Source organism: Eulemur rufifrons, chromosome 7 (assembly GCF_041146395.1).
Source record: "Eulemur rufifrons isolate Redbay chromosome 7, OSU_ERuf_1, whole genome shotgun sequence".
Classification (NCBI taxonomy): domain Eukaryota; kingdom Metazoa; phylum Chordata; class Mammalia; order Primates; family Lemuridae; genus Eulemur; species Eulemur rufifrons.
Genome location: NC_090989.1, coordinates 53,611,614 through 53,628,842, shown reverse-complemented (window position 1 = coordinate 53,628,842; position 17,229 = coordinate 53,611,614). Strand labels below are relative to the sequence as shown.

General features: G+C 37.4%; 1 protein-coding gene across 1 annotated transcript in view; it reads left to right on the top strand.

Moving 5' to 3' along the window:
• The window catches only part of MORC1 (MORC family CW-type zinc finger 1), a 158,049-nt gene that overhangs the window by 128,815 nt on the left and 12,005 nt on the right, over nt 1-17,229 (top strand). Inside the window, 5 exon segments of the mRNA XM_069471966.1 lie at nt 3,472-3,541; nt 5,651-5,717; nt 7,210-7,218; nt 9,280-9,423; nt 16,615-16,702. Of these exon segments, the coding sequence (XP_069328067.1) occupies nt 3,472-3,541; nt 5,651-5,717; nt 7,210-7,218; nt 9,280-9,423; nt 16,615-16,702 (378 nt within the window).

Below are 17,229 nucleotides of genomic sequence, written 5' to 3'. Positions count from 1 at the left end.
CTTGTAATTTATTTAATATCTTTCTCCCTCAGTAGAAAATAAGCTCCACAAAGGCAAGACTTTGGACTCTTCACCATCACATTCTCGGACACACACTGGGAGCTCAGTGTTATCGAATAACTTAATGACTAAAGGGAGGGCCTGGAAAATACTGTAAAGGGTGGAAGAGTACAGACAGAAAGCATCCTTGAACTTGGCAGAAAGGCATTTACTGGTCTGGTAGCCTTGATGGGTCCTTGAAAATAGTAAGTGCTTGAAGTAGGCGTGGAGGGTGAAGAAATAGAAGAAAAGAAACGAGATAAAGTGACATCACCCAGTTCTGAAGCTTCCTTAATGGCAATTAAATTAGACAGGTGTTACACAGCTGCCCGTGGTGTGTTCTGTTTTTCCTCTTTCTAACTTGTTTATGATTTATTTGTCATCTTAAGTAGAGACTTTACAAAATTGAGCTTGTGGTGTTATGCTGATCCATTGCATCCCTTGGAGAATGGATAAATCACACCCTGCTCATTGTTAACATGACTTTAATTAAGGTGTCTTAAACCCCATGTTGAGACTTAACTATAATCTCATTTACTGTGTAGGAGGTGTTATTTGTATCGTGATTTAGGTTAAAATCTTAGGAAAGAGTTATCCCCAAACTGCAGAGTATGAGGCACAGTTAAGCCTAAGTGACTGAAGAAAATATCTATAATGAAATGAATTAATGTATGTGAAAGATCTGCATAACTAAGATCAAAATGCACAAGCAATGTCATCAGAAAGACAACTGTATGTCTTCTCATCTCAGCTTGAAAAAAATCATAACCTCAAAGCTACCACTACATTTTCATAGAAGGTAGCATCCTATAAAATCATATATTTATACAATGTTATTTAAAAGTATTATAGGCTGTGAATTTTTTATCTAGAAATCTTTTAAACATTTCGATGCTTTCAATCTAAAGAATAAAGAAAATACAGGAAAGGAAAAGAAAAGAAATCTTTCCTGTAATAGAGATGGTAAAGCTTTGTACAAGTAATATTTTTGGGGTAAGGGGGTATATCTGATTTTAATGGAAACAGCCCTAACAAGGCAGAGCTCAAAACAGAGAACTAAACAATAGAATACAAAAATAATTAATTTCATGAGACTGTGTAAACAACATTAACAACAAAAGTTCTCTTCTGGGAGTACTGTCATTTTTGTTAATCTTAGATACTTTAATCTTGTCTGATTTCATCATACAAGATTGTATGATGATTTCATCATAAGGAAAAGTTACCAAAGAAAATTAACATATCTTAAGTATAATCATCATAGATTATAACAAAGTAAAGTGGTTATAACTAAAGGCAATAGATAGTTCCTCTCATAGGCTTATCTTGTGGTTGCTCTTAATTATTGCTCAAAATCATCTATGCTGCTCATAAACTGCTCAAAAAAATATTTAGGCCAAAGTCAAAGACACTTAATATCATGTAGATATTTCTCATATATCAGCATATCAGAAGAAAACTTTAAATTTTATGTCACATCAAAAATAAATGAGATAAAAACATACATTTTAAAGTCACTTTCAAGATTTTTGCAAAATCTTTAAAACATATGTATGCATTTTGATTACTTCCTGGAGCATGCACTTGTTTACAGTGTAAGTCTAAAAATATTTTGAAATGGACAAAAGTAGCTTAGAAGCAGTTTTATTTATTCTTCCCTATGCACAAAGCTTTTCTTTCTCTTGATTTGGGTGAAATAGAAAATGGCAATGATGGACAGCTACACAGTTATTTCGTTGCTAGGCTACATGCATGCCCATTTAACCTCCTTCCTCACAGGCCAGTTTCCAGAATGCTGTGTGAAAATGCTCCTTTGTTTCCTGGGAGGGGGGAAAAAAGAGGGATGACATCCTCTCTGCGCCACGTTTGTTTAGCAGGTTAGAGGGGGCATGAAAGGTGAAGGATACATATACAATGAGTGTGCTTCAAAAAACTGAAAGGTCCACGCCTGATGCCAGGTAACAGAGACAGGGGGACACCATTGTGTCTCAGTATGTGTTTAGGGGGCTTCAGATCAAGGAGTAGACTGGAGCTTATGCCTTCCCTATTTTCTTTCTTTATTCTTTTTTTTTTTTTAATTTTTTTAACTGCCTGTGCCTCCATCTTCTCACAGATTTACAAAATATATAAAGGGAGCATTCTGCGTATCTTTCCCTGAAAGGCATAAACACACATTCTCTCTCTCCCTTTTTCTCTTTCTCTGTCTCATCTAAAGAAGTATCTTCCCAAGTCTGTTGAATGTGAGCCTTGTAAATGGATCTCACTGGTTCCCCAAAGGGATGGCAGACGTGGTTTATGAATGGCACACTCCCCCCCCCCCCCCCCGTCTCTCCCTCTACTTATCCCCACCCTCTCCTCACCACTCCCCATATCACACATGCGCATCTCATCACTCCAGGTGCCACCAGCCCTCCTGGCTTCTGCATTCAACACATTACTTTCAGGCAGCTTCTCTGGGATTCTGTCAGAAAATGAGATGTCCCATCTCCCAACATTCCAGCTCGGCTCCCCATCCCCATCCCCACCTCCCCCAAGTTTTCATTGCGCTGATGTTGAGCTCCTACTCTGTGTCTGCTTTCCAGAAACCAGGGGTGCACTAAGCTTCCTCAAAACAACAGAGGTTCCATGGTTGTTCTTGATGAATCACATACTTGACTCATTTGTTGGAGATCTTGTTACATCCATGTAAATACTGGTTTTAAAAATATCTGTACAAATATCAGTAGAAATGTAAAAATCTTTTTAAAGAAATGATAGGAGTAGACACAACTGATAGTGCAGTCATCTTTGAGATGTATACCAGTACCATTTTCTACAACATGACTGTTCTCTCCCTTAATAACATGCACAGCACAGTTCACAATTGCAAAGATGTGGAAACAACCCAAGTGTCCATCTATACATGAGTGGATTAATAAAATGTAGTATATGTATACCATAGAGTTCTCCTCAGCCGCAAAAAACAATGATGATACGGCACCTCTTGTATTATCTTGGATAGAGTGGGAACCCATCCTACTAAGTGAAGTAACCCAAGAATGGAAAAAAAAAGCACCACGTGTACTCCCCATCAAATTGGTATTAACTTATCAACACTTAAGTGCACATATATTGGGCAGATGGGGGGGTGGGGGGGATAGGTATATTCACACATAATGGATGTGGTGCGCACCGTCTGGTGGATGGACACACTTGAAACTCTGACTCACGTGGGGCAAGGGCAATATACATAACCTAAACATTTGTACCCCTGTAATATGCTGAAATAAAAAAAATTAAAATAAAAATAACATGCACATAAACATAACTTTACTGCTGATAATGTTTTGATCTCTTTTCTCCGACACGGGTACTGCTCTTCAAGGTCTTTTCTTAATCTCATAATATGTCCTATGCTTTTGTGCAGTTTTAAATAAAGAGTTTGTTTTTCAGGTTTTAAATCAAAGCAACACTGATATTTCATTGAAACAAGAAAAAAAGGAAATTCCTCTTATAAGCAAAGGTACAAAAAATTTAGTTTATATATATGTATATGTTACCTATAATATTTGCGGTATTTTCAATATGGCTTATTTGACAGCCTGAGATACAGATCAGAACTTCATCAGCAATTTGGATTTTAAAAAATTGAATTTGTTGTTCCAGAAGTGGGAGTAGGGGTGAAGAGAGGGTGAGCTGCCATCTCATGTGTTTGCCAGGGCAGAGATGCCTCGTGGCTGAGAAGAGTACCCTCAACCCTGCCACATTGCCTGAAATTTCCACAGATTTATGCCACTCTCTGCCTTGAATTCTATTTAGGATTTTGCTGAGGATTGATATCAATTCTATAATTTTCAGAATCTGTTTTGAAAATTATATTGACAGTCCCTATTTTCAGTCTTTAAGTACCTTTCCTGCTTTTCTTGGTTCCTCTGAGATCCCTAAGCGTGGTTCAACAAACACATTTATTAGTTCCTTCATGTCCATGGGATGTAATGTAGCTCAAGTAAAAGACTTGAACTATTTAAAGCCTTAAGTTGCCATTTTTATAACAGTCAATCCGATAATAATTTCCTAGGTAGAGAAGCTGGAAAAAAAACTGGACTCAAAAGTATTTTAGTTTCTTACTGTTCATTCATTATTACTGTAATTCTTTTATTATGTATTATAATATTAGTATTATGCTATTCTGTCTTTTATTTTAATAGTATACCACTGGGCCCAAGCAGCACATTTATTATTTTTATTGTCATTGTCTCATTCTGACATATGTTTTAGAGCACGCTTTAGTTTCCTTAGCAAGTGTTGGCAAATTTGGTTTCACCCATTTTGATCCTTTTTTGTATCAATCCATGCCATTATTTTGTGTTCAGTTTTGGTGGTAAGCTCTTCCATCCCACATACTTCCTTGCTTAAGTAACCCAATCAACTATTCATTCACAATTTTATGTTTGAACCCATTAGTGAGGTTCCTAAGAAATCACACTCTTTCTTTTTCATCTTAATTACAGTAATTTGCAATTGTACAACTAGGATTTCTTTTGTAAGGGTCTCTTAATTTTAAAGCCAATCTTTTGTAGACATTTCAAACTGTTACTGTGGATTTCCAAATTGTAGTGTTGTCCTGTTGGATTTCCAAATTGTAGAAAAATTGCTAATATAATTTTGATCCTAAAATTATTATTTAATTTCAAATGCTTAATCCTGGGTTTGGCAGGAACAAATTGTGAAATATTTTCAAATGACTGTAATTATGCATTAGTTGGCTGTTGGGTTAAAAATTTTCACTTTGCATACAAGTCAGTGAGTAAAACCAGTGGTGCCAATAGCGTGGTTGGAAAACCTCTGTCTGGTTATTCTTTTTTATATTTTCCTTAAAAGAGTCAGGTAGCTCCTCAGCCATTTACCCACCATCTCAAACTTCCCTTGTTGCTGTCCAGTTCTACTTGACCTTCACTAGCCCTAATCTTGTTGGCAAGGTTTACTTAGTAAAACAAGATATCTGGGCAGTTATAACAGAGAATTCTAGTGATAGGTGGAAGGAGGACACGTTGACTCATTGCTTATACTGTCCCCCAAACACCCCAAAACCAATCCAAGAGGATCATAGGATTTCTGCTTTGCCGTGGACTGGAAACAAATCATCACCTTCTCTGAACCTATAATTCTTAGGTTCCCACAGTGAGAAGACAGACTTGATGGCCCTAGGTCGCTTCCTGCTTTAAAGTTCAACTCTGTACTGGAGACACATTTTTCACTGTGATCTGTCAAAGTATCTTTGAACCTGGGAGAGAGTGGGATGCTGGAGGCTGGTGAAAATAGGGAATCTGAACTGCCCTGATCAGTCATCCATTATTGATGGTAATAAATATCAATTAAGAAACTACCAAAAAAAGTTATGAAGGCTCTTAGATTATTATATATAGTATATACACTTTATTATAGTAAAAGATTAGTATAAATTACCTTTAGAACATATTATAAATTGCCTTAAAATCGGTACAGTTTTATAAATGGCAGTTTGAATATAAATCCAAATTATCTATAGATAGTTAATAAATTACTAACATTTCTTTTGGTTAAGTTTATTGTGTCATCACCAAAATGTGATTATTTTGTCTGCTTTTTAAAGAAAAACAGGAGCTGTGCATTGATGCTCCAGCAATAAAAAGAAACTCTTCATTGCCTAACTGGAAAAGGTGAGTGTACTACAATTATACAAATTCCAAGTGAGCGTAATTATACTGTTGAAAAGTAATTATCAATGTTTAGATACAAGAGGAAAGAAATAATAGCAACAAAGGCAATCAAGAATAGAATGAAATTTTACAACACAGACAAGAAAGAATAGAAATACATCTTTCCCCTAAGCCTTTTCTTTTGTGAGGATTTGGGAATAAACAAATGAACCAGGCTTAACTTCCTACCCACAGCAAGTAACCAATTCAAATTATTGTAATGTAGTCCGAGAACTGAAAATGTCACACATGTATAAGGTATGATTATGAAATCATGAACTGATTTTTTTTCTGTGTAGCTCATTATCTTATTGTCATGCACACATGTAATTATAATCATTGTATGTTAGAATTTTCTTGACATGAGAATTTTGTCTCTTTTAAAGTAAAATCAGTTGAATATTTCAGATATCCAATAGAATTAAGAAAATGTTTTCAGGGAATTAAACCCTTATCCTTATCTACACCCTATCTAAGCTGCTTTCCAGACATTCAGACTCAGTTTCTCTGAATCCAAATCCCATGCTGTTTGTCTAACTCTTGCCTGATTAGTGTACGTAGTACCCATTAGGTAATTTCTCATCCCTCACCCTCCCACTTTCCCACCCTTTCTAGTCTTCAGTGTCTGTTTCTTCACTCTGTGTCCATGTGTGCACATTGTTTAGCTCCCACTTAAGGGTGAGGACATGCAGTATTTGACTTTCTGAGTTATTTCACTTGAGATAATAGCCTCTAGTTCCATCTATGTTTCTGCAAAGGCACAATTTCATTCTTTTTTATGGCTGAGTAATATTCTATGGTAAAAGATAAAGAAAATATACTATATTTTCTTTATCTACTCATCTGTTGATGGATACTTAGATTGAATTCATATTTTGGCTATTATGAGTAGTGCTGTGATAAACATATGAGTTCAGGTATCTTTCTGATATAATGATTTATTTTCCTTTTGGCAGATACCCAGTATTTTGATTGCTGGATCAAAGGATAGTTCTATTTTTAGTTCTTTGAGAAATCTCCATACCGTTTTCTATAGTTGGTTGTACTAATTTACATTCCCACCAACAGCATATAGTGTTGTAAGGTTAGTTACAAACTCCTTACAATGGCACAAATCCTCTTCATTTCGGCCTCTTCTTTTATCCTCTGCTTTGCTTCCCAGAGGTTCTAAGTTACTGATAGTTCTGTTTTATCACATCCTTCCTTCTCTTTGTCTATGCTACTTCCTTTACTCGAATGCCCTCTGCAACTTGTATCATAATCTCCATTACCCTTTTGTTCTAGTCTCAGTTTAAGTATTCCCTTCTTTGGGGTCTTCCTGAATCTCCCAGGTGAACTCAGGTTTCACAGAGCCACTGTTGCAGTGATCAGATTGTGTTGTAATTTGTTTAACTTTAATAAGTATTTATTAAATACTATGTTCTGACACACAGTGGTGAGCAACAATTCAGAGTCAAGTCAAGTGGAGTTGTGTATTTGAAAATGTCTTCCCACTGCATACCAGATCCTTAAGGACAGGGGCCATGTCTTGTCTTCTTCATAACTCTAAGCCTCTGAGAGGTCTTCCCTGATGACTCTATCTACAACAGCCCACCCCACTTCTGATAACTCACACTCTTACCATCCTGTTTCAGTTTTTTCCAAAGCGCTTATTACTATTTTAAGGTATCTTATTTACTCATCTATTTCTTTTGCCATTTTCCATTTTAGCTTGCTTATTTTCTCTATTTTGCACTAGAAGATAACTCACTCTGTGAGAACAGGGACTGCTTTGCTTACCTCTGTATCCCTAATACCCAAAGTGGCACTTGGTTGGCACTCAGTAACATTTGTTGATTGAATAAATGATGTGATTTTCCCCCAGTGCTGTTGCTAGGCCTTCCTGTGGGCAATGCTTTAACCTAGAATTATTTATTAAAATTCAAGTTAAAATGTAAGATTCATCCAAAAACTAAACATATTTGTGTCTGTGTATGTGTTTTCAATCACCGTTGATTAACATGAATGTTAGAACTACAGTCCAACTAAAACAATCCGAATGGAGAACCTTATCAAACACATTACTAATGGTAGTGTTGACAAAGATGATCATGGTAATAATAATTAGGTATTGTTTACTGAGCACTTATTAATGCTAAACACTGAGCTAAATTCTTTGTATATCTCTTTTCATCCTCAGCACAACGCTGTGAGGTAGGCTTTACTATTATTTGGCAGAAGAGGAAACAAGAGGTTCAGAGAGGAATCTCCTGTGCTCTGGTGTAGTGCATATTACCCTTCACCCCCAATACCAGCATTAATTTCCAGCATTGCTAAGATAGTTAAAAAAAACAAAAAAGACTTCCTTAATACAATTTCAGCATAAAGGAGGCCATAACTAATAAGCATTCAGACATTGTGTTAAGTATTCTTTAATAGACAATTAAGCATTAGTTTATATAATGTTCTTAATCTTAAAAAAAGCTGATCTTAGACAGTATAATTAATGCCAAAGAACTGTTGACAGTAGCAGCACATTTCATTTGATATAAACTATTATCCAATTTTTGAAAGGCTCTCAGAGCATAAACATATAAAACTCTCTAAAGGTGTGATTTTAATTTATGGATGTCTGCATGAAAGGATTACAAAAATACCCGTATTACTTGACAAACAAAACCCTACGTGATCTGACCCTACCTGCCTACCCAGCTTCATCTCTCATGTTGTACTGCCCCCAGCCCTCTTACACTTTTTTGTTCCTACAATACTGGAAGCTTTAGTCTCACTAACATATTACACTATTTTACACATCCTCGCTGTGAGTTATTCTCTGTGCTGCAGCCAGGTATTCTTTTAAAACTTGTGTCAGGTCCTCTTGCTCCCATGCCTGAAACCCTCCAGTGGTGGTGCCCCCTCTGCGTGGAGAAATTCCTGTTCCCTCCCATGTCCACAATGCCTCGTGATACCAGCGCTGGCCTCTCTGCCCTCAACTCTGCCCCCCGGCTTCCTGCTCACTCCAGCCCAGCCGCTCTGACTTTCTCATTCTTCTTGGACTAGTCCTTACTCTTTCTACCCCAGGATCACTGCACTTTACTTGGAACACTCTTGTTTCTCCAGATCACAACTAAATATGTCTCCTAATTGACTTTATTCCTTTTTTATTTCTGTGCATTTCTCTCAGGCTAATGGTTAAGTGATTTTCTCAGGTAGTAAGTTTTAATTTGTTACTTCTTAATTTTGGTGGATCTATTATAGGTTTTTGCTTTGTATCATGAAGCTTATTTTAAAAATCCCGTGGTTAAAGAATAAATTATCACCAGTTCTATTGTGGCTACCCAAAAACCTTGAACAATGTATGACAAGAATAAATAAAAATTTTTCTAATTAAGAATTGATTTTATATAACTACAGAGGAGGCAGTTTTCAGCATTACATATATGTTCTTGCTTTCATTTGTTATATATTAAAATTTCACTTGTATATTAATGCTCCTGAAATTATTAATATCTAATATCATTCCTACTTTGAAATTATAAACCAGTGTGCCAATGGAAGTTGTAAATCTAAGTTCTGAACACAAAGACAGAGTTGGTGTGAGTGGCAGTTGTAAAGTTGCTTCTTCGCTGACGTCTTTTCAAAGCACGTCTGTCAAGGAAACAGTAAGAAAACTGATGTCCAATTTAAGGTAAAGATATTACTCACATATTTCTACATGCTTTGTTGAACTTTCAAAGCCATGACAACTCTTGTTTTGTTTTGTGTTTTGTTTTTCTACTGAGTAGTAACATCAGTAGAATGACTTTATGACTTGTCTCCTAACAATGCTGATTTAGATGTACTACCGGTTAAATGTCCCTTGAAATAGAACCCCAGTCGCTAACTGCCTGTTGTTATGTGGTCCGGCAATATGGTGCATGTAAGTCCTCTCTTGAAAGTAATAAAGAATTCCTACTGAATTTTCCTCGTTACTTTATTTTTCCTCACGAAGACTCTCATGACATTTGTGTGGCCTTTTACAGAGTCTGTTTTTTTAGTTTTAGATACTGAACTTAGTAAGGGAAGCTGAGTTTTAATTTTTTGTTCAGTGTGGAATGTTAACATTTGTGCACATGAATATTTGAGGAATTTAGATGTCTGGGTCTCAGCTCTCAAAGTATAGAGACGGGGAGGGGATAAAGTCCAGGATTTAGGCTATTTCTAAATAGGGACTGATGATAGGAGGGAGCTCTCCAATCAAGTCAGAGAAGTCTGTGTACGGAAGAGTGTTCGCCAATAGGTGTCATACAAGAGGGTAGGGCAGCCCAAAGAGCACCACTAAATTAGCGCACTTCGTTGGTTTTGTTGGGGTTCCCAGACTCTTGTTGGGTTTTGAGAGGCCTGTGTGGGTAAGAGACTCTTGGCAGCAGAACACACAACATGCCCTAGATGGAATCGTATTTTTTCTTAGGACGATTACCTTGATGTTCTCATCAGTGACTGACAGAATCTTACTGAAAATAAGACTTCTCAAAGAGTAGAATCAGGTAGGGACTAAGAGAAAGGTGGAGGTAGATCATGTATATAGGGGGCTACAGTTTCCAGTAAGGCCCAAGCTATGGTCCTATTTGTGAGAGGAGACCGCTAAGACCTGGAGACATGAGCACAATTCTGCAGCTGCCCTGGGCTTGCTGCGGCATCCAGGGCTGCAGGGCTGTGATTATTACATGGCCATAGGACCCCTCCTGCTACCCTCTGGGACTCAGGCCTAACACCAGTCCTGCCCCAGGAGAGAGGAAGCACTCTTGGTTATATGTGGATGGATCCACCTTGGCCTTTGCATGGGGACCCATTTTCACTAATGACCCTAGGGATCCAAAGACAAGTTGTTGACAGAGCAATGAAGCCAGATGCCTCATCCCTGAACATGAAGTTCTCACCAGCATATCTGCCATAGTGCTTGGGTTGGCAAGCTCACGGTAGCCTGGAAATGGAATAGAAACAGGCCAGACCTCAGGCTTGTACAGGCATGATGAGGTTGAAAAAGGCCGCTTGTCTGATGGTCTGGATGGATGTGTTAGTATCATACTGCTGTGATCTACAGTATAATTCCTAAAGAACTGGGGATTCTCCAACTGGTTTCTTACCCTCTGTCAGTATTTTTCCAGAAGTAGTATTTAAGGTCCTCAGCTTCGAAATTGGGTAGCCATAAACTTGAATCCTGGTATGTTACTTACTGGTTCTAAGATTCAGGCCTATTAGTTGGTGACTAAGGCATGGTAGTATGTAGTAAATTATATATGTGTGTGCTTGTATATATTTGAGTAAATATGTTAATATTATTAAAATATGACCACATATCCAATAATTGGGGCATTGCTATGGGTGAACCAGGCCTACTTGATAACAATAATCATTTTTGAGCCTTTATTGTACTTCAGGCATTCACCCAAATATTTTTTGTAAATTAATTCCTTATTCTTACAAACTTACAAAGTTGGTATTTTTTAATAAATGAGGAAACTGAAACCTAGAGAAACTAAGTAACACATTGCAAGTCATATGGATAATTATATGACTACTAAGGACAGGGCTGGGGCGTAAGCCCAGGCCCCCTGATTTGGAATCCCACACCGTTAACCACATACGGTGTATGTGTTTCCCTCTCTCCACACTTTGAGACCTGGAGAAACCTTTCTGAGTGTGTGGCAGTGGAGTTTGGATGCTGCTTAAATTTCTTTTCCAGTTAGATAAACTTCCTTTTTCAAATTCATCATTTTCCTTATGTCTACTTGGCTAATTTTTGTTCTTCCTCTAAGTGTAGCATTTCTATTCATTTTAATGGGTTATATGTGATCAAAGAGGGGAAAGTCTGAGTGAGAGTACGAAGGCTTTAAAGTGCATCCACTTCTGTCATTAGGCATCGATAGAAAATTAAAGTTTCCCAGGAACCAGCTCCCTAATGAACACGTAGACTCTTTATTTTAAAGCTTAGAATCATCATGCTGTTATCAGCTGAGCATTCCGAAAGCCGAGTATGTTACTGTATCTGTTCTTTCTGTACCAGATTATGTTTTCTGTGGTGATTGTTTTATAAAAAATATTCTTCAGAAAAAAACAGAACATAAGGCGTTAGCAGAAACAAAATGAGCTCCTCATCTTACCAATTTTCTTTTTTGCCTTCAGCAACATGTAGTATGTTTTCTCACATTGCACCAGTGAAAACAGATTTCTTGTTTTCTTTGTTAGGTATTTGTTTTTGGTTTTTTGTACTGTGCTATTCACTATTTTATATCTGATCCACATGTTATTCCTTGAATTAACTAGACTTTAAATTCCTCAAGGCATGAAGATTGTGGCTGGCTGTGTATCATGTGAAGGCATGGTGGTTTTATATCCAGAATCGTTCACCATATCTACCTTGCCTGTCACATGGTAAAGAGAATAGTGAGAGATCTTTTAAGTGTATAGAGTGTTGCTGCTGCTTGGTTCACTTTGGACATGACGCTATCTTTACCTCTTCCCACAATGCCAAAGTAGGGTTGGCCTACCTCTCTTTAACTAATGCTGAGTAAATTAATTAAAAATGTAGTTTTTATTACCTGATTATGTTCAGTTTAGCATTTTCCTGACTTACGTTATTTCCTGTTTTATGTGTATTAGTTTATTTAATCCCCATACCATGGCTAACATACATCAGTATATATTTTTAAAAAATACTTTAAATTGAAAGAGATTAATGTAAAAAGCAGTGAATGGTATTGTTGGATATAAAAATATTTTCAAATATTGAGGTGTGGCTAAGTTTGTGTTAAGTTAGTGGTCAATAAGCTGAACTGGGATCCATACTATTAAATTTTATCAAATGGCCCTAAATATTGGACTAGTATCAAATTTCAAATCACTTTCAATAATAATAATAACAGCAATAGTATTAATAATACATATTTGTTATATAAATAACTGTGTTAGGCACTGTCCTAAGGGTTTTACATATGTTAACTCATTCAAATATTACGACAATCCTATAAATAGATACTTTTATCATTCCCATTTTACAGATGAAATATGTAGAGGCTAAGTAATAATTTTCCCAGCATTATATAACTCTTAAGTGGTAGAGCTGGTATTTGAATCCTGGCAGTCTGGCCTCACAGTCCTTGCTTTTAACTGTTGAATTATAATGCCTTGTTTCAGTTTATTGTTGTGTGTATAAACTTGATAAGGCAGATTTCATTTATTTCAACTCTATAAAAGCACAAGCATGCTTTGTGTTATCTTTAATTTTTAAAAATAACAATAATAAGTTTTTTTTTAAAGTCACTCTTTAAGGTTTCTGCCGGTTGCTAAAGCAAAAGAAAAGGCCACGAAAATACATACACTAGCAATTGAGGTCTGCCAGAAACCATTATTGGATTTCTAGTTTTAGAAAGCAGAGCCACGCCATTTCCATTGTATCCTAGTTTTTCACTGGGTTGAAGAAGAGAGTTTTGATCAACCTCCAATAGGAAACTTGTTCTTCTCCTTAGCCAGGACTAAGCTAATTAACTGGGTTATTGTTTAAAAGAAAAGTGAATGACCAGGCACCTGTATAGACCCCCGCCCATGTCTACCATATCTAGAAAGAGTGAAGTTGTGTTAGTGCAGAGACTTCTCTTCATGAAAAATGACTTTGTTGACAAAGGGATATAACTATGGAGTCAAAGGGAAATGTCCCTCAGCTGAAACTTTCCAAAGCTTGGCCATCATTTATAGAGAAAGTGCTGATACAGTGTTTTAGCTCACCTAGTTGAATTCCCTAAAAACTTCCAATTCAGACTTACAGATATGGATATAGATTCTACAGAAATGCAGTAGAGATAGGCATCATAGACAAGGTCCTGGATGCAAGTAGTAACTTTGGAAGAGATGTTTAGAATATTTATTTCTTAAATTCTTGAAAAGAGAGCCAGTGTGAAACAAAGACAAATTCCTGATTTTATTGTCGATTCTGGGATAATTTGAAGCATTTGAGTAAATGCTTCAAGGGAAGGGCTGTTCATAGGTGGGACAAGAGTCCCATTGAAATGGCAGCTCTTGGTTCAGGAGTCCCCCAAAATGCATAGCATCTACTTGATTCAGTGAATGGTAGTGAATGAGCACTGGTTTATTCATATAGTTTGTACACTTTGTGCCTCCTGGCCCACCTCCTTGAAATGCCCTTTATGGATGAGAGGATTACGATGTCCTAAAGGAAACCTCAAGTTTTAGGCTAAAGAGAGGTTTGATAAGATACACCCTCAGGAACAAAAGAAGGTGTCATTGAAGAAAGGGACTCAAGACAATAACTGAAGGAATTTCTTAAGAGTTCTTAAACATCTACAGTCAGAACCTGCATGTAAGATTTTGGTATCTTACATTTTTTGTAACATCTAATAGTTTTCCTGAATTAATTTTGCAGGAAAAGGAAAAGTTCTGTGTGTTTGTGTTTAGAGACTGCACGTTGCTGGATAATTTGTCATCTTCTCTAGTTAGTCTTGTGGGACAAAATCTCCAAAGGAGAAGTTATTTAGCAACAACTTGATGTAGAAGAGAACAAAAGACTAAATACCAGGGAGCCCAAGAAGGAGATAGAAACAGGAGGGTACAAGGACCCTGGTTGGGCCTGATGGTGGGGTGACTTTAATAGCCAGGAAACCACAGAGGTCTAAATAGAAATAACTCCTCAATCAAAGAGTTTCCATAAAGATAACATGAAATTATGCATCTAAAACATATAGCAGCACTTGACACATTTCTAGCACTTTATAAAAGGTAATTGGATCTGACCCAGGGACCTTATATTTTACCAATGCATACTCAATTCCTGGGTGTGTAGTGCAGATCGCCTAGACTACTTCCTTCGCATGCCCCCCATACACTTGGTTTACTCCTATTCTTCCTTTGAGGATCCCCAAATATGAGTTAGGGCCTCTCCTTTTGGTACCCATGGTGTATCATTCTCTTTCGCCTCTGAGCATTTATCGCATGGTATTGGAATAGCCTGCTTTCTTGTCTGTGTTCCCCACAAGGTTGAATCAGTGCAGTAAGAAGGTATCGGGTTCCTAGCAGGGGGTGCACGATGCGAGGCTCTCTCAGGCACCACAGAGCAAAAGTGATATTTTAGTAGGGGTCCAAGGAATATCTGTGGAATTAATGAGACTGAGAAAATACAAAATGAAAACAGCTGGTGTGATTTCAGTAAAGCCCTTACATGAAATTGTGTTTAATTTTAAAATATTATCTTTCTCATAGTATCTATTTTTAGAAATAATAGTATAAGAGTGAGACATTATTCAGACAATAATTGATGTTTAGGGTAGATTTTGAAGCAGTGACACCACAGATTGAGAATAATCTAGAACTTTTTCTTGTCCCAACCTGCCCCTTCACCTTCTTCCACTTCCCAGAAAATGCCACCACCATCTAATATCCGTTATCTAAGAGTACCTTCTTAGAGGACTGCTGATTTGCTTGAGATTTAAACACAAAAGAATTTATACTCAAGCTGGAAAGGACCAATGCTCAGAAGAGGTTTCAACCCTGTGGTGGGAGAAGGGAGACTGGATTTGGAGAAAAGCAGGGTTGGTTTGTACGGAAGATCTCTCGCCCTTCCTGCCCCGACAATCCAGCCATAAGGTTGACCAAGGTTCCCTTTCCCAGGGACTCCACTTTCATCCAGTTGCATTCTATGCTATCTGATTTCTTCTCATCTCATATTCCTGGGAGTCCCTTTTTATCCCAATTCCACCTTGTTCATCTTCTTACTAGCCAGGGAAATAATTCTCAGGGGGGTACGTGTGTTATATTTAATGTTTAGGCAATGCTGAAAATTTTTAACTTTTTGGTTTGATTCCCTTTGAAACTCTACCTGAATATGAATACAAATAATATACACACAATACTAGGAAGGTAAATTGTATAAGAAAAAGCTGCTTTGTTTTTGATACACCATATTATTTTACAACTGAAAAAAATTTGTAAGTTCCTCAGATAATATACATTAGGCTCTTGGAACACTTCCGCATAAAAACACAATATACTTTTAAGATGTGGTGACTATAAATTTCTAGATTTCATATTTTCCCAGGAATGAAATATGTGTCATATAGGTGATTAATCCTAGAAAAGCTGTCACAATAGAAAAGATGGGTGCTATTGCCTGTTGGCAAAATGAAGCACCTGTCAGAACAGTGACCACTGCTATTTGGAAAGAGCAGGGTCCACGTATGATTTCTAGGAGTCGTCCTGGAGTCCCTGATGAAAAAATACTCTGGAGACTTAAACTCTTTGGTTTTCTTAGGAAATAAGTAAGTCTATCGTCAGCCTGTTTTCTTCCAGAAAGTTTGCAATGCTGAGATCTCTGTAGAATAGAACACTCAGGCAGATGCAGGGCTTTTTTGAACTGGTTGGTCATGGATTGCTAGGCACTGTGAGGTTGGTTAGTTGGTTGGTTTCTTTCATGTTCTTTTTTTTCTTTTCAATAAACTTTTTATTTTGAGATAAATGTATATTCACATGCAGTTGTACAAAGTAATGCAGAGATCCCCCTACCCTTTACCCAGTTTTCCCCAGTTGTAACACCTTACGAAACTATAGAACAGTTTCCCAATCAGGATATTAACACTGACGCAGCCAAGATACGGAACAGTTCTGTCACTACAGGGGTCCCTTCTCTTGACCTTTTATGGCCATACCCAGTCTCCCCAGTCCATGCTTTCTGAAGAACAGTTTGATGCCAATGGTAAAAACAAAATATTTGGGGGAAACTAATGTCTTTGTCAGGATGTTTAATACTTAGCGGATGAGCCCAGTTCTGACAGGTGAGTGCTACCTCTGCTGTCCTGGTATATTCCCATTTCTGCTGTGCTTTTATTCCTAGGGAGATTCTTCTGTATTTTTTTCCTGAGTATCAGCTACCATCAGAATTTGACTATACATCTGTGGAAGAACTTGTAGCAAGTTCTGAGGTGAGCTGGTTCTTTTCAACTCTGAGGGAGTGATAGAATTGCCTGAATTTAATCTTCAGTGTAGAAAAATGTAAAATGTTACCAGTAAGAGGACACATGGTTTAAGTAAATGAAGATGGGGATCTTCATACCAAATGGGTGATTCAGGATTAAAGCTGCATTTGAAATCATTGTGGCCATGGGCTAAATAAGGTGGAGAAAATCTTACAGACTGAGACAGTCAGTTGCAGATATGAAGAGTAGCATGATATAGTCCCTGACCTCCCTTCCCCTCACCAAAAATAGAGTTTCTATTCCCTAGATATATGTTATCGGCCACCTGTGGTGAGCTGAGCTGAGGATTGGGTAGGTCAGCTACATTAGGTGCCCAAAGCACTAGTCTTACTAGTATCACTAAAACATCACTGGGATAGATGAAGAAAATTGTATTCACCAAATCTGCTGTCAGGGACAGTACCCAATATGATTGGAAGGAAAACTTTGATCTGCTCCCTGGGGTACAGAGGGTGAGCCTCAGGTCCATAGGC